At 33.7% G+C, this 19,002-nt stretch overlaps 1 protein-coding gene across 1 annotated transcript; it reads right to left on the bottom strand.

Annotated features, from left to right (window-relative positions):
- Nucleotides 1–81: 81 nt before the first annotated feature.
- LOC123312947 lies at nt 82–17,730 on the bottom strand. The gene is made up of 5 exons (XM_044897543.1): nt 17,348–17,730; nt 9,836–9,886; nt 7,066–7,253; nt 2,374–2,568; nt 82–831 (listed from the first exon to the last, which is right to left on the bottom strand). Exons 1-5 carry the CDS (start codon nt 17,382–17,384, stop codon nt 760–762), a joined length of 543 nt encoding a protein of 180 aa, XP_044753478.1. The 5' UTR covers nt 17,385–17,730; the 3' UTR covers nt 82–759.
- Nucleotides 17,731–19,002: the final 1,272 nt, after the last annotated feature.

Genomic DNA, 19,002 nt, shown 5'->3' with positions numbered 1-19,002 from the left:
GGGTTATGGAATTTCCAAATGTTGCATCTTATCGATAAACACTTCACATATCGAACCCGATTCGATTATGAGAAGCTTAGTCCTTCGGCGGCAAATTTCTATTTCGTTGTTCACTCTAGGATAAAGGGAATCCGAACATTTCTCTCTACCTCCCTTTGCCATTGCGTGGTCTTTAAATTTCTGATTGCCGCCTCCCTCATCAAGTTGTTTGTTTTGTAATATCTTTCTGGGAGATTTGGCATCAGAGACCACGCAAGTGTGACGATATCGATTTTATGCGTCTCAGTGCTAAAAAAAAACTATAAATTTTTAGCAAATGCTGAGAAACTGCCTTACCCAGATTTTTTGAAATGATTTGATATTTACTTCATTGAGTACAAGCTCAACAAGTTGGTTTTTCATTCAAGAAAACTTCTTCATTGATATAACGAATCAACATACAGAATCAAGTCTGCGACCAGCAAAAATATTAACAAAATTATACAAATTTAGGACAGGCAAACCAAGTGAAGATGTGAATTTATCGATATTTAATCAACTTTTCAAATAATTTGCGGTAGTCGGATGATGTTATACCGTTCACGAGCTCTGGTTCGTTTATCAATCGGCCATAGATATCACGCACATACGTGATTATGTCATCCCTAAATGTGACATCTTCTGGCCGATTCGTTCTTGGCAGATCCTTAAAGAACTTGGTGAGGAACTTCTGCACCATATGAGAACGTTCTAAGTTTATGATTTTCGTGCTCTTAGATATCAAACACAAGAGTTTTTTCGTGAATTATTTGAGAGAAGGCTATGAATTCTGATGCAAAATTCCAATGCTTTCTGAAAAGATTGAAATTGTAATTATTAGACCATATCGAGGAAATTTTCATATAGCAGGTATATTTATACACAAAATAATCTGCGGTGATTCATTTTTCTATTTTTGTTACTGAATACAAAAAACCAATGTTGAAAAATCAGTCCAAAAAAAGTCGAATCGATGGGTTATGGAATTTCCAAATGTTGCATCTTATCGATAAACACTTCACATACCGAACCCGATTCGATTATGAGAAGCTTATCCTTCTTAGTCCTTCGGCGGCAAATTTCAATTTCGTTGTTCACTCTAGGGGCAAAGGGAATCCAAACATTTCTCTCTACCTCCCTTTGCCATTGCGTGGTCTTTAAATTTCTGATTGCCGCCTCCCTCATCAAGTTGTTTGTTCTGTAATATCTTTCTGGGAGATTTGGCATCAGAGACCACGCAAGTGTGACTATATCGATTTTATGCGTCTCAGTGCTAAAAAAACATATAAATTTTTAGCAAATGCTGAGAAACTGCCTTACCCAGATTTTTCGAAATGATTTAATATTTACTTCATTGAGTACAAGCTCAACAAGTTGGTTTTTCATTCAAGAAAACTTCTTCATTGGTATAACAAATCAACAAACAGAATCAAGTCTGCGAGCAGCAAAAATATTAACAAAATTATGCAAATTTAGGACAGGCAAACCAAGAGAAGATGTGAATTAATCGAAATTCAATCAACTTTTCAAATAATTTGCGGTGATTCATGTTTCTATTTTTGTTACTGAATACAAAAAACCAATGTTGAAAAATCAGTCCAAAAAAAGTCGAATCGATGGGTTATGGAATTTCCATCACAGGGAGGCTTGATTCGAGAATATAGGCAAGCTTCTCAATTCACTCTTATCGAGGGTACAAGATTAAGATACTGTTTGTGCCCTACGTGTCATTCATGTCATCTGACAGTTTACGTGGTGGGGCTAACCGTACAGAAGAGTTGAAAATGTACAAAAAAATGTTGAGCGTGTCAGATTTTGAAAGAATATGTTAATTGGACTCGAAGGCAGCTAAGTTTCGAGAGACAACTCAGACGTGACACAAAGTTACAGAGGCAAAAAAAATAGGTACTTTCACATACTAGAGCGTGTCAGATTTCTATACAGATGGTTAATCTCGGTGTTGAAGTTATGTTGACCCATTAATCTGACACTAATCAGGAGGGTTTTCTCAATCTGACAATTTGAACACGATAACAATGCATTTTTTTTTTAATATCTCCCTTCCTGTACTTGTATCGAATCGTTTTTGTATTCATTATGAAAGTTGTGAAATTCTATTCAACATTTGTCTGAAGCAATTTTTCATAGTTTTAACCCTTTTGGAACTAGAGGATGATGAGTGCGGGGATTAGCCATCCTCGTACAAGCGAATACTCCCACTGTTGGTATCCATTGGTGCATGGATATTCATATCAACTGATGCTATATGTCTGCATTATCCGATAACATATTAAATTCTCTTTCTTGACATCTTTTCTTTACATCCTAAGGATTTTCTAGGAATCAAATACTCACGACACTTTTAGGGTGCGACAATCCGTAATCGGGAGCTCCAAGCATTACTAGATCTAAGGAAACTTCAATGAATTTAGGAGAAGTGTGTCTTTTGGAATTCTTGTACAGCACGTCCATGCATTCATTACCATCCACCGCAACTGTCATGCAGTTCTGCTGCAAATGCTGGAGCAAAATGACTGCATTCGTAATCAGCTGAAATTAATAATGCGGTTATAACTTCGTCCAAAGGGATTATAAATATTGCTGTTTTGTTTTATTCGCACCATTTACAACATAAGAGCGTGGTATTTTGATAATCTCGTAAACACATGCTTATTAAAATATGAATTAGGTGCCGAAAGTAACGTTATTGTATAGAAGAAATAATTACAAGAATATAAAATCTTTGTTGACTCTTTAAGACCTTGCAGTGTATGAGTCAAAAAAACTAACACTTTATTTAGAATATTTCAAACACTCAAGTATGTGAATTGTGAATACATGGCACAGATTATATAATATCAGTCGCGATGAACGTTGGTGTACAAGATATGCGACAATTTGAAGTAAAAATTGGTGGAATAATAAGCTTCTGACCGATTAAATCTACATCGAAGTCAACACAGCTACCTCAGAGTAAGATGTAGGACACTCAGAAAGTTGACCCTAAAGAGACTGTAATAGATCTGAATTTATAATCAAGGGGTAGCATATTCCCCACTCTATCGATAGCAAAATAATATCTCGATTTGTTCGCGAAGCACACCTATACGTTCAGATGAAGTTTTCAACAGCAGATACTGCCAAAAAATTTGAATAATGTTCCAAAGGGGTTACTTCATTGAACAAAGCAAAACTTGACAACAATAATTTTCACTCACGATGATAGTTTAGAGCAGGCCCAGATCTACGATTTTTTCTGACCGGGGCAAAAATTCATGATGGCGCCCCCCCCCCCCCCCTTCTAAGGTTCGTAGGAAAAATCTAATTGCATATTCGTCATCGCTTTCAACCCGAGTTATTTTTTTCACTAGTTCCAGGTGGTATAGATTATGCAATTAGATTTTTCCTAAGATAAGTACTTTGGAAAAAAAATCACTCTTATTTTTTCCCATTGTTCCATCAAAACATATTTTTTCTCATTATTCCTTTAAAAGTTATTCTTTTCCCAAAATACCCAAAAATTGCATATTCGTAATCTACGACCTCGAATTAGTAAAAAAAATGACTCGGGTTGCAATCGTGCGAAAAATAAAAAAGTTTGTTTTTACAAGAATGTCGTTTACAACCCGCCCTCGTCTATCGTTTTTACCCGCGCTTCATGAACGAAATTATTCCGAACAAAAATTTATTTTTTTAGCTACATATGTCGACCCGGATCATTTTACATATTAATTCAAGGTCGTAGATCACGAATATGCAATTAGATTTTTGGAGGATCAGTATTTTGAGGAATAAATCTCTTTTAGTGCAAAATTTCGGAAATATTGGTCAACTTTGAAGAGCTGTAGCAGCTAGAAAAAAGGCACTAGTCATATGCTGTTTTTTTTTTGTGATGAATTGGTTCTTTGCGAATATAAAAAACCACACTTCATTCATCTATCACGAACAGTTCAGATTTTATGAATTTTTCCGCGAAGGTCCAAAATTTCCGATTTTCCATCGACCATAACTTGAAAAATGGTTTTTTTTTTGAATATCTGTTTGCATATTCGTGTTCTACGCCCTCGAATTAGTGTACAGAATGAATTCGGTTTTGATCGGAGACCAAAAATATTCTTCAAAAAATCGCCCACTCTGTATATATTTCATTTTGTGAAAACATTTTAAAACACTCCATTTCGTGAAACTTTTGTATAAAACAATTATTTTTTGTACCTCTCTTAGTAACAAAGTTAAAGGGGGGCTCAAATTATGGTGAAAAACTCGGTACCTACATCTATGGAAAATTTGAAAAAATTTCAATCTCACTGATTTCCACCAAAATTGGTGTTTTTACTAAGGCATAGATTACGAATATGCAAATAGAATTATGCTGAAAGGATTAGTTTTTAAGTTATGGTCTATAGAAAATCGGAAATTTTGGCCCTTAGTTCCAGATGAGAAGGCGATGAGTCGACAGGCAAAGAAATTACTGCTGGACGCAGTGTGAACATATCAGATCTTTCAACCTTTTTCACCCAAGTGTGGCGGTCATTCGTAGATGACTGAATAATATGCAGTTAATTGATCCCTCATTGATTTTAAAGATTTTAGGCATAGTGATGGTTTATCATGTTTCCATTCTACACTTTCCATTTTAGCACTAGGAAATTAATTTTTTACGAGAAAATCAAAAGTAAAAAAATTTTAACCTCTGGTTGATTTTGGCGCCCCCTTGAGCTGGCGCCCGGGGCAAGCGCCCCGCTTGCCCCTCCCTAGATCCGGGCCTGGTTTAGAGTCCGAAAATTAAATATAACCCAGGTGACCAGTAACATATCTGTTATGTTTTCTCGGGAGATCGAATGGGGAACTTTGTTATGTGTTATTTTTCTGTAACCATTACGTGTCTGATACGATATTTGGGATGTACCTGTGCTCTATCTAAATTATATCCACATTTTGTAAATTTCATGTACCCGCTCCAAGATATCCACGTAACATATTTGTAACATTGTTCTTTATTTGCCATGTATCATTTTGAGATCATCGACAGAGCATGACACCGTAAGCGTTTTAACTACCTTCGAGGGCGCTGTAAAACGTAAACAAATATGGAGGATTGTGAGAAATGCTATTGATACTGCTGTCGTTTCGATATTTATTTATTATCATTTAGACGTTTTGTCAGTTGAATAGTGGATTACTGAAAGTGGAGTGCAGATATTGAACGTTTGATAAGTTATTTGTGTGTCATAGTGATTTTCCAGTGAAATGGTGAATTATTGAAAAGAAAGTGCTATGGATATCGAACTGTAGGTCAATAAATCATTTCTCGTATTTTCATAGCAGTCCTATAAAACATAATAGTCTATGGTTTTATTATATCCAGCATATAAAAATTATATTTGAATAAATAATGTCCTGTTTGATGAAAATTCCGATATAGGTTATTTTCTCACGTGTTGCATGTATCTCATATGTAGAAATAAATGAATAAATCATATACCTATATTGAAAATTTTTTCTTCAGAAAGATATGAAATATGCATATAGTATTCTTATCATTTTCATAACGCATAACATGGACCAAATTCTTCTAAAAACTTTTTGACTCAAGCGAAAAGATTAATGAACTGTTGATTATTCTTTTTATGGAATACAGGAAAGTACAAAGACCAGAAAGACATGTCCTAATCTTTCTTGGAGAACAATAATCATGAAGCCAGCAGTTTGCATGATGTAATTTATTCTTTCTATTTCTATTAACGTGTGCACTAATTTTGTAATCTGAAATTTATGAAAATATATTGTTTTTGAGCATTAGTTCATTCGTTCACATACCTCACCGAACTGATGTGAGATGTTTTCGAATTTTATTTTCAAAAATGATTGATAAACACAGACTATTTGAAAAATCAAAATTCGAGTTCATTATTATTGCAATAGTTTATATTAATTTCCATAATTTTTTATCTTTTTGTTGAAAACGTTTTTAATAACAAATGAAACATAATAAACATAACACATGAAGGTAATATATATAGATCTCCCATGAAACAAATATTTGCATGATCCATGTTGGAACTATTTATGCTCCTTTCATAAAGGAGATGTGTTCCTTGTTTGAGGCGGACATAGGAGCATATCTGCTACATAAGCGTTCTGTATTTGTACTCTTAGTGTGATATATCTGTTATAAAACAAGGATCGCGGGTTACATTTCTGCTTCATAACTGTTATGAGATATGGTCACCTGGGAATGGAAGTTTTTATCGGCAATTTTCACGGAATTTCTTCCTTCAGTTGCAGAAAAACTTAAAAATATCTCTCGTAGAATTTACTCCAGCAGCCCTTGGAATCCCACTGGAAGTGAACTGCATTCATAGTAAACGATAGAGAACGTGCCGCCATTGAATTAGCTAATCAGTACCGCATAACCCAACAAAAGATTACAACGCGTTCTATTGGGATGATAAAATAGTTATTGTATAATGCAAAGAGTACCATACTGAGAGCTTGCGCTAGCATTCAAGTAGGTATTAAACAAATCGATAGCAAAATTGCCATGGCCATGATAACTTCATGGGAGTGTCGGCTTTCAGTACAATGCCCTTTGCTTTATCGGATGGTAATCGTTGTTTGGGTTATGCGGTACTGATGAGCTTTAATGATATTGAAAATGGTATCCGAAGGTGGCACATTCTCTATGGTTCACTCTCAATATATAGATCATTGGCAATCCTATTTCTTTGATGATTGATATGAAATTTCGTCTTGCCACACACGTTAAATTATTTAACTCTTTCTGGGGAATCGCAATAATTAGCTGTATTCGGGTTCGGCTTTCGGACAGTCCGAGATTGGTTCTAGAACTGCGCAGAGGATTCGATACTAGGGCGCAACGGTTTTGCGCAGTTCTAGAACAATTCTCGGACCGTCAGAAAGTCGAACCCGAATACAGCCATTATGATGTGATTAAATATATACAAGAAGGAGAGTAATACTTTTGACCTCCAATCATATGATAAATCAATGAAAATCGTATATTATTGAAAATGAAGAACTTACCGTAATATCGTTCGGTTCCTTCAGTGATAGAAACACTACGTCCACCAGAAACTTTTTCTCTAGGTTGTATAGGAACGGGGATGGGGCTCCTTCTATTAATAATGTCAGAATCATCATTAATAGGGTGCGGGAGTTCGCACTTTGCTCCCCATGAAGTTCCAGAGTTGACTTTGCAACGCACCTGTTGACTGAAATAATATGCACCTATTTAACTGATTTCATTAATAGCAATAAAGTTCCGATTTTCCTATTATTTCCACTTTTATTAACAAAGCAAATCCTGAAGTTCCAAGAAACCATTTATTGAAAGTATAATTCGATGCTTCAACCTTAAACAACTGTAATTAGTTTATGGAAATTTTTGTTTTGTTTTTAGTAGTATATCATCATATTTCGATTAAAAAAAATATGCGTTCATATCCCATCGCCTGATAAGTTCCCGGTGTTAGCCATAGATCCGAAACCCTTATCATCATTAGGATGTAACAATCTTCAAATGAATCCTATCAAAATTTAATGTCATTTCAACCATTTTTTTACAAGTAAGTGCTCTTGAAATGTCGCTTCTTTTGAAATTCTTGGGGAAAAACTAGAATTTCGTGTGTTGATTGAATATTGCTTTTTGATAAAAAAAAATAGTGTCGGAGCGAAAGTATGGCTTGATAAAAATTAGTCCGTCGTAAGTAGTAAACTCAACAATCATCGACAGGTTTTCAGAGTTTAAACGTGATCGTACAACCTCCGAAGATGTATCAGGCTCAGAAAGGCCAAAAGAAATGTTTACACCGAAAAACATAAAAAAGTCCGCAATATTGTATTGGCCAATCGTAAAATGATGTTGCAGGACATAGCTGACTAGATATCAAAGGAACTTGTCTGATGTGTTAATTCGAACAGGACGTTTTTGATGAAAATTGAAAACTCAAATCAAAATTTTTCCTTCTTGTGAATATTCTGTGAAATTCTTTCATCAAAGTTGGAGTGAAAAGCCTAGCACTTCATCCATTTTATAAATGGGTAAAAGTAGCTATGACCTATGACCGTCATTGTTGTCATCCCGAATAAGGATCAAAATCTCTTCAAAGCTTCGGAATGTAGAAAAAGCTTTGAGGTTCTCGTATTATTATTGTTATTGTCCAATTGTTGTTTAGATTATTAGGATAATGTTTTATTTATATGGGTAGGCTATAAACTATAAAAGGTTGTAATTGATACAAACGTTTTGGTGTTGGTTGTTTCCGATTAACAACCAAGGTGCTTCTAATTCATCCCAGACAATAAGAAAAAACTACAGGTATATTGGTAATCTCAGAAAATCGAGCAAATCGATGATAAATTTGTATTGGGCATGCCATTTGAATAAGCGAAAGTGATATGTATCTACATACATTATAACCCTAAGTAGAAGATTCTTGAATACTTTAGATTTTCCAAGAATCGAAGAAGAACTTCGATAACTCACCGTGGGTTGAGAAAGAATGACCTTGGCCCAAGTCCCAAGTTTGCCTCTAGGAAGAGAGGAAACAAAGAAGATTCAATATTTCACGAGTGTAATCTTTTACAATTTGATCAGATCCATGACTTTATTCATTATATTTTTTATCAAAAGTACAAATTCTTGTTGAAACAAAACTGATGATCACTACTATAAAAACGTCGAAGAACCTCGTCTAGGCAGACCTTCAACTTCAGAGGACTAAAGTAGAGCAGCTATAAAACAGAGTCATATCCTTTCTCATCCTCAACCAAAATTATATGGAAAACTAAATAATATATTCTCACGCAATTTTTGTTCAGTATATTATACAGGATGAAGAGAAAACCTAAAATATTTTCAAGTTTCTATCACTTCCGGTCGTAACGGAAGTAGATATCAACTTCGCTTCTTCGAATGACATGTGGCATGCCCAACACAGATAACACATTTTTCGATTCCCCATAGAACTTCTATATGATTTCGATAATAACCTCACTGATATTCCAAAGTTTTCTAGAGATTTGAGCTTAATGAGCGACTTTTCATTAAGCTTTGGAAGGTGAAATTTTCATGTTGTAAATTTCTCCCTATTATCTCGATGCAAATATTTCAACAAGAATTCACAAAAAAGTAGGTACCGATTTTTTCTTCAAAAACTTCCTTATTTCAAATGGGAACCCATTTTATCGAAGAATGATTGTACTTTCTATTCAACAGCCACGGGTCTAAAATTTTTTCGAACCAGTGTTTTTTAGGGGTGTCCCCTCTTTCCAACAATCAAGACATTTACGATTTTTAGTTCTTTTTTTCTCTCTGAGCAAACTGTGCAATCTTTTTTGTGCTGAAGCACCTGATCCTTCATCATAAGTCAGATCCCGGATTAGGTTCTTCGTGAAAAAATTTCAGCTGTAAGCAATTGAAATTTATCTGAGTCAAGGACGTTTAGACTTTTTTATAGCCTAGATTTCAAATATAGAACTGCTTTTCAGTCTTAGATGAGCTTGATATGTCACAGAAAACAAAGCATCCTGTGGAAAATTGCTAGATGAGGGGGGCCACACTAAAGTTTTCGAAAAACTAGTAGATCCCAGTCTCAGGATTCAAAATTTCTTCCAATACCATGTTTACGTCGAAATTTCGTTTCGGATTTGTTAATACATATCTTAAGAAACTTGAGGTTATTCTGGATATTTTTCTCACTGATCTCGGTTTCAGAACCGGCTTTATCGAACTCTCGGTATGGACTGGAGGTATTTCAAACATTCAATACAATTTTATCTATAATTTACTTACATTGAATTTCATCCTCTAGTGCATCCAAATATATGTCAATGTCTTCGGGAGCTGAAAAATGGAAAATTTCACTATTGATGTTTTAACAATTATAAGAAAAAGATTTCTTTTCCGTCAGTTATAAAAGACGTTTAGTAATTCACTTAAGAAATTTGATGTTTGCATTCTTTCTATCTCGAAATTCCTGGTTAGGAAACATTGGTTTATAAACACAGGATTTCTGAATATATTATCATTCCCTTAGTTGTATTTGCCAGTTATATCTATCTTTCTATCAGTTATCATAAAATTGTAAAAAAAAGAACAAATAAAGCTTTACATAACCTTCAATATAAAATCAGATATTCAGATAAAAATACTTTTTTCTCGACTAGTGTTGCTTCTAGAATTTTAGATTGACGATAATATACTTTATATACCACTTCTATATTAATAAAAGAGGATCTATGGTTTACTTCAAAATGCTTTATTGTTCAAACGATCGCACCAAATTGGACAATTCTTTTTTTGTTGTGTTTATTATTGTTAGGGCAAGGTTTATATAACAAAATATTCCCAAAAAAAATTGTACAGAACAGAAAAAAAGGCCTTCCTTTTTCTTACGACCAATCGAGCAATCACGATGAGTTAGTTATTATTATCTACCCTAGAAATAATTTAAATGGCAAAACTAGGTTTGCCGGGTCAGCTAGTATGGAATAAAATTCTTTGTATCCTTATGTTAGAGAATTATAAGAAAATGGATACGTCAACTTTTAAATTCAGTGCATTTTAAGCATGAATTTAAATTTACAGGGTGATTCGCGCAAGTCCAACAGATTCTGTTCTCTTTATTTTAAATGGAACACATTGTATATTTTCATATTTTTTATAGCTTCCAAACAACCTGTTCAACAAACTATGAATGCATAGTCAATTATGTACAACAATTTCATTGGCAGATGGTGTTCACGTGATCTGCCGTCTGCCAGTTATTTTATCGGGTGCCTTTTTTAGGTCTTCGCAACCTTTTTAACAAGAAGCAGTTAACGCGTTCATTATTCCTATTTCACGCCATCTACCTAGATGAAGGTACCTATTGGTAGGGTGGTTAGGGCCCTATTTCTTGGCTTCCACGTATTGAATACATTGTATTGGATTATTTTTACTGGGGTTGCCTAACCTAAAATCGCAAGACTTCTGGTAGAAGCATTGAACTTCTTTAGTTCAATGGGTAGAAGCGCTTATTTGAGCTTGTACCGGAGTAGGGGGCACGGGGGCAGACGGTTGGCCATTATAGTAATGTGCACATTGTGTACACACTTAAACTACTCAATATTATCTAGAAATGAATAAATAAATGATGATGAATCAAATCAATTTCAACTTCGATTAGCTGAATGATAGGAACAACTATGAAGCTTCATTATACGATTTCATTTTCGTTCGTTCAGCGGTTGAACAGAAATTATTATTGAACAATTTTAATATTTTTCCTTTATTGAGTCGAATTTACCCTTCCTCAATAGTAATATTAATAATTTCGTGTTTTCTACGTAAGTTATGGAGGTGCATTGTACCATATTGAAATGGTAGGAGCATAGTTTTTGAGAATAGTTGGCCACTCAGGCTGCAATACATATTTTTTCACCACAAGAGCTCAAACTTTCATGAGATCAATTATTCATCATCACATCATGAATTTTCGATTTTTTTTTCCTGATTAAGGACTGAAACTTTCCATTTCTTTTTGAGCATATGTCTATTATTGGTATATTCCACAAATAATATTTCACCAAGAAAAAAACTTATAAAGTTGATTTCTTCATATTGCATATTGTAACCAAAGAGTATCAACTGTTTGTTGCAACCACGTATTTTCAATGGCCAATAACGCTCATGATGGTCGATCCAAAAACCAATACGTTTGCAGCTGGTCGATCACGTGATGAAAGCGTGGTTTTTATGCTCAGGATATCACGTGCCTCATGCTTGGAAGTAGTTGGAAGGGGAATAATATACTTGGTACGCAACTTGTACGCTACAGTCGCTACAATATTTCATCTAAATTTGAGAAGGAATACTCATGATGTATATTATATTACATCTGTATCAGAATAAAATCGATAAGAATGTTATGAGAAAATTGGAGTCGCAAAAACTGCTAAATAAAGGAAATCCGTTGAAATTGCTCATTAATATTCTTTCAAAATTATATAGCTGAAGACATTCATAAAGTACAATATAAAAACTGATGAGATCAAAATGAATACAAACAGTAAAGACAATGCGAGCCTAATTACAAACTAAATCTTCATTACTTTCGAAACAATTGGAAGTGTCCTCAAAGTGACATTTACACCGTAGATTTCTCAGTTAACCGTGATACGCAGAACAGTTAAGTGGTGGGAAAAACATCCTTTTTCCGAAAATAAAGACTTTCCGCAGAAGATCGATGTTTTTTTCGTATATTTTTCATAGCCATTCTCAAGGATTATCCATGCATTCCGAGACACCCTGTATAATAATCAGGGCAGTATCGAAAAAACATTCATAATGAACTTTGAACTCAAGATTCCATAAGGAATCCAATATCATAGAATTAGAATATCTGATTGTATATTGTATTGTAACCACGTGTGTTCAAGGGCCAATAACGCGCATGATTGTCGATCCAAAAACCAATACGATTGCAGGTGGTTGATCACGTGATGCAAGCGTGGTTTTCTGCTCAGCGTATCACGTGATGCAAGCGTGGTTTTCTGCTCAGGGTATCACGTGATGCAAGCGTGGTTTTCTGCTCAGGGGATCACGTGCTTCCTGCTTGGAAGGAGAACAATACAAAGAAAGTTAGATGTGAAGAGCAGACAATCAAAATCAAATGATACTCTTGGTTTATACTGAGAATATTCATGATGTATATCATATTACATCTGTATCGGAATAAAATCGATAAGAATTTTATGAGAAAATTTCAGACAAAGAGCAAAAACTGCTAAATAAAGGGAATTCGTTGAAATTGCTCATTAATGTTCTTTCAAAATTCTATGGCAGAAGACATGTATAATCTTCATTATAAAAACTGCTGTGATCAAAATGAATACATACAGTAAAGACAATGCGAGCCTAATTACAAACTAAATCTTCATTACTCTCGAAACAATTGGGTTGGAAGTGTCCTCCAAGTCACATTTACACCATAGATATTTCTCAGTTAATCGTGATATACAGAGGAGGAAAGTGGTGTAAAAAAATCCTTTTTTCGAAAATAAAGACATTTCCGCAGAGGATCGATGTTTTTTTGGTATATTTTTCAGAGCACCCAAACGTCATTCTCAAGGATTATCCATTTATTCCGATACACCCTGCATAATAAGCAGGGTATTATCGAATCGAAAAAACATTCATAATCAATTTTGAACTCAAGTTCTGCAAGGAATTCAATGTCATAGAATCAGAATATCTGATTTGTATATTGTAATGTAACCACGTGTGTTCAAGGGCCAATAACGCGCACGATTGTCGATCCAAAAACCAATACGATTGCAGGTGGTTGATCACGTGATGAAAGCGTGGTTTTCTGTTCAGGGGATCGCGTGCTTCCTGCTTGGAAGGGAAATAATACAAAGAAAGTTAGATGTGAAAATCAGACTACGAGACTACCAGAAGTACCAAATGATACTCTTGGTTTATACTGACAGTGTACGCTAAAATGTTTTATCTATATTTGATAAGGAATATTCATAATGTATACCATATTACATCTGTATCAGAATAATGTCGACAAGAATGTTATGAGATTCAGGACAAGTCGCAAAAGCTGCAAATCAAGGGAATCCGTTGAAATTGCTTATTAATATTCTTTCAGAATTATATGGCACAAAACATGCAAAATCTACAATAAAAAAACTGATGAGATCAAAATTGTCACATACAGTAGGTAAAAACTTTTCGAGCATACTTACCAACTAAATCTTCGTTACTCTCGAAACAATTGGAGAAGTCCACAAAATCATTTTTACACCTTAGGTGTAGATTTCTTAGTTGACTCCAATCATTTTCATCGTCAGATGTTTCGTTGTCTCGGAAGAGTGATACGTCGAAATCATCGCCATTGTCACCACTTGCAACTTTAGTCGTATGTTGCCCATTAGACTGCGAGCTTTCGTCGTCTGAGTCCAGGAGATCATCCCCTAAAGTGGAAGCAGGCATCAAGTTCGCAGTAAGATGATTTCCAATATCGTACATGGAGTGGTATTCGAGATCTTGTCCAATAGGCATCTTGAAGCTCTTGTAGTTCAGATTTCGCTAAAGAAATAAAGAATAGTAGCAAATACTTCTTCACTCGAACACAGGGTAACTAAAACTGACTTCTGGGTAAGCGCCGAAGTGGGATCTAGCTTTTACCTGGTTCCAAAATTTCGAAAGTGCGGACTTCTGGTGGGGGAAGTCAACCCTCATGTCCCTCATTCTCCTTATCTTCAGTCTAAAAGTTGTTGTGCTGTTTTGGCACAACACATGAGAATTGCCTTCAACCTGACTCGAAACAGCGTTGCCAATTCATATAAAGTGGGGAAAATAAAAATTTGAAATGAAAGTGTTGGTATAAAAGAAAAAAATTTAAAATTTTCCTTCAGAAGACTTATTTTATTTTATTTTATTCGACTTTCAATCATGATCATTTCTTCATATGACGATTTCGAAAAATATTTGTTTTTTCATGTAACAAAATCATAATATCTCTAAGGAAAAATAACAAACGTCCGCACAATGTCAGATACTTTGTTTTTTTGGTCTGCCTTCATATCCATATAAGACAAATTAAACGACAATCTGCGCACGTTATTTTGTATGATCAACGAGCCACGTGGTGCGCATAAAACCATGAAATTGAGATAAAATCATGAAGTAATAAAATTTCTAGAGCGTTACATTAGGGCAGTGCATGGGCTCAACACGAACAAAATATAATTTTTAATCTTCATTCTCAGTGCGTCCATCAGAGCCAGATATCGATAATTGCTCTTGAATGGTGGTATCTAACAGATTTTTTGAATTTATCGACTTATCCCCAGCTTCTTAGAGAAATCCGACAATAGTCATATTTCATATTTTTCAGGTTATGATTAATGAAAAAGACAAGTATTTTTTTTTCTCTGAAATATATTTTGAAAAGTCACGTATAACTTTTCAGTTTCAGTAGAAACTCATTCAATTCACACAAGAATGCTATATTCCCAATTAACAAGATGAGATATTATATAATAATAAGCTAATAGCCTATGAACATTCTTGCAATCTCTAGTTAATTTGCTTGTAGACTTTTCATGACAAAACTTTGGAATTCTGGATATACTTATAGTGTTTTATCCAAAGATATTTCTCATGTGTAATATCTTTGGTTTTATCACTGACTCGAAAACAAAATGGTAGACCATATTGGGTTGATACCATATTATTCGATTCTACCAATATAAAAAAAGAATATTTTGTCCATTAAAATAATATCGGTAAATATTTTCAATATTGACTCGGTATGTCTAAAAAGTAGGTATTATTCCGAGAAAATAATAAATGAAAATTTTCAGAAACAAGTCTACTCGTCACATTCTCCAAGTAAAATCAATTCTGGATTTGGGAGTTTTCGAATAAAACCATAAAAACAGGTCTAGTTCTCATGAACTAGTTTAATTCTGAGGAGATTGTTCAGTATCACATATGGAATACATTATTTTGTATTAATTAAAACGAACATATTTATTTTGAAAAAATCATTTTTGAACAGTATTCTTTCACACGAACAATTTTCGTCGTTCAGTTTAGGTTTCAAGGAAGAAAATGAGGTGGTAATGTAATGTTGGAAATTTGAAATTTCGCTAACCAAATTTTGGTTTAAAATTTCGGTCTTTTTCAATTTTAAGTCGTGAAAATAGAAAAATGCATATTTCGCTTCAAAAAATAATTGCTCATTAAATCTATATTTTCAGCGACATTCATTCAATTCGATACATTTCTTTTAAAGAAAAAACTGAAAAAAATTTGTTTTTTGCATTTTTGACAATGAATTTGAGATAATTTTGAAAATTGGCTGAAAGTTGCATGTAGATAGGTATTGCAATTATCTGCAACTCGCACCCTAAAATTTTTCTGATACGACGTATAGTGTAGCAGGAAATGGTAAAAATCATTTTTCACCTCTATAAACAACCATTTACATTACTTCAGAACTTCTGACCAATCCAATTCTGCTAAGAATATTTTCGATTTTTGAGATTACTTTGTTATACATTTTCACGAAATTTTTCTCATCATATAATCAATATTTTTTCCAAAGATTGCGTATTATTGCGTTTTGCGTATTTTCGTTTATTTTGTCGACTACAAAAATACGAATTTTGTTGTACTGAGTGAATGCTTTGATATATGTATTTTTTTTTCACTTATTTTATGTTGACTCCTAATATTTATATGATTAAGAAGGAATAATGAGGGTATTCCCATTCCATAAAAATTACATTCATTCATATATGTATAGGGCGATTCATTGAGAATCACCCAAACAAAAAGTGTAGAAGATGTACTTCGTTTAAGTGCTTTTGAATCACCTATATCATGTGAGTCTATCGTTCCTTATAACCAAGACTCAGGAGATTTATAAATTTCTCCCATTATTTTCAATTAATCGTATTTCATGAACTAAACCACCATTTACATTTCTGTAATATTTGGGTAGTCAGTTGACATAATGAAAAAAGTTTCACTACAGGTGCGGCCAAAAAAATTAATAGTTTCGAGTCGAAGTAACACCCTGCATAGGTAGCAGTTTTAAAAAATATTATTTACAGATTTGTTTAGTTGATGTTTCCGCAGTAAAACACTCCTTTAACTATTGAATTGAGTCAAATCTAGATGTTTCCGTAATGAGAATCGTCTTCACAAATGAGTTTTCCAAATTTTCACCATAAAATGATCACATCGAGACCCTAAGCTTGCAGAAAGGAATGCATCGTAAATCATATGGGCTGTTTCGATTCTCTGAAGAGTTCTAGAAATTATAGTTATTCTTCAGTATTATTATATACTAGCTGACCCGGCAAACCTAGTTTTGCCATTTAAATTATTTCTAGGGTAGATAATAATAACTTTTTGTCCAAATGTCGAAAACCTATAAGTACTCTATGATTGCTCGATTGGACGTAAGTCGTAAGAAAAAGGAATGCCTTTTTTTCTGTTCTGTACAATTTTTTTTGGGAATATTTTGTTATATAAATCTTGCCCTAACAATAATAAACACAACAAAAAAAGAATTGTCCAATTTGGTGCGACCGTTTGAACAATAAAGCATTTTGAAGTAAACCATAGATCCTCTTTTATTAATATAGAAGATTAGGATGACCCGCGCGGAGAACAAAACCGTTTCCTTCGCAAATCTACCATAAAGTTTTACCATTTACCATTGCTTCGGAAACCCGGCACATTTTTAACTATTATATATGAAGCCAGAGTCTCTGATGAAGGTTTAACTTTTTTTACCTGAGAACGGGACCATCTTTCGAGCATGTTCGGACATGCTTCCTGTTTCATGAGACAAATGTAATCGTTGCTGTAAAGCTCCACAATTTTCGGATCCATCTTCGATAGCTTCCTAGAAAAAAAATTGAAAGATCCTTTCCAATAATTTTTTACATAAAACGGAAAGTGCAAGTTCGCTTGTCATTGAATTCAATAATTGTTTTGAGTTCAATGCCGCTTGAATGTCTGAATCTCCATGAACAATTTAAATTTCTCTGGAGGTTATAATTCACATTACACTTAATTACTAAAGGTTATTTTCAATAGAATATTGATTTGGACCGAGATTTGGTCCAACAGGGTGAGTCTTTGACCCGTACAAATATTTTTACAGTAGATTCTTGGGGTCGAAGGAAACACTTTTTTCTATACCATTTTTTCCGTTTCGGCTCTGATAAAAAGATATTGACATTTTAAGTTTTCATTATGAGCTGTGCCACCCCTGGCAAAATAGAATAACTAGCTGAATTCAGCCAAAAGTACCCAATTTTTCAAAATATGAAGAATACTTTTATTTCACAAAACGTTCAAATATTTATCCAAATTAGTTTCAGGAGTTGGGTTCTTTGAATTTTTAGTATTCTTATTGTACGTTATGGTCATAATGAGAAAACAAGACATTGGCGATATCTTGTGTTCGAAAAAGATTCAAAAAATAAATAAAAAACTATACTCCGAAATTTATGTCATACGAGAAAACCGTTTGTGAGATTGAAAATAACATTTTTTCATGGTTTTTCAACAGCCTGTATTTTTAAACCGAGTCGATTCGGAGAAAATGGTAAAAGAAAAACGTGTTTTTTTTACCTCAAGATCAAGAATCTACTGTTAAAATATTTGTACGAATCAAAGACTGTATACAGGATGGTGGCCAATTCGATGCTCACCACTACTGTCTTCCAAACTATAGCAGATAGAAATTCCGTTTTGTGACAAAAAAAGTTGTGTCTTTTTAAGTTCCCAAACATGACGTTCCTCGAATCTCATTATCCATTATCTACTTTCGCTCTAGATTTATAATGAGAAATCAAAAACATATGTCAATCTAAAAATTGCTTATCTGGTCGATTCCCATAAAGTTTTGAAATTTGTAATAAATGTAAATAATGTTATAAAAATAAAATAAATAAATAAATAATGTAAAGTAAATAATAAAGTAAATAATGTTAATAAATGTTTGTTTATAACTTCAATGTCATTTAATGAAATTGTACCATTTTTATTGAGATCGGCATAATAGATTTCGAAGTACGACTTTCAAGACCTTCTTGTTATGGCAGTCAAATTGAATTTTCCCCATGAAAAATGTATAATAATATATGTATTCAATTAGTTTGTTCGAAATTCGAATATTAATTCTTTTTTAACGTGTTTACTTATCAAATTTCCTGAACTTCATTGCAGTTATATTAGGTTTAGAGCTCATTTTCAGATATTTTTTCAATAAAACATAATAATTGCCATGAAGAGTATCGATCGTTATGGAAATCAATTGAACTAGCTCCAAACTCTTCAAAACATGGTTGAAAACTCATATATCTATTTTCCATATTTCCAAGTTAGTGTACCAATAATACCAATATAGGAACAAATAATCATATGATCAGCGAGGGGTT

Source organism: Coccinella septempunctata, chromosome 5 (assembly GCF_907165205.1).
Source record: "Coccinella septempunctata chromosome 5, icCocSept1.1, whole genome shotgun sequence".
NCBI classification, from domain to species: Eukaryota; Metazoa; Arthropoda; class Insecta; order Coleoptera; family Coccinellidae; genus Coccinella; species Coccinella septempunctata.
The sequence above is the reverse complement of the archived record's forward strand: the minus strand, read 5'-3'. Positions and strand labels throughout refer to the sequence as shown.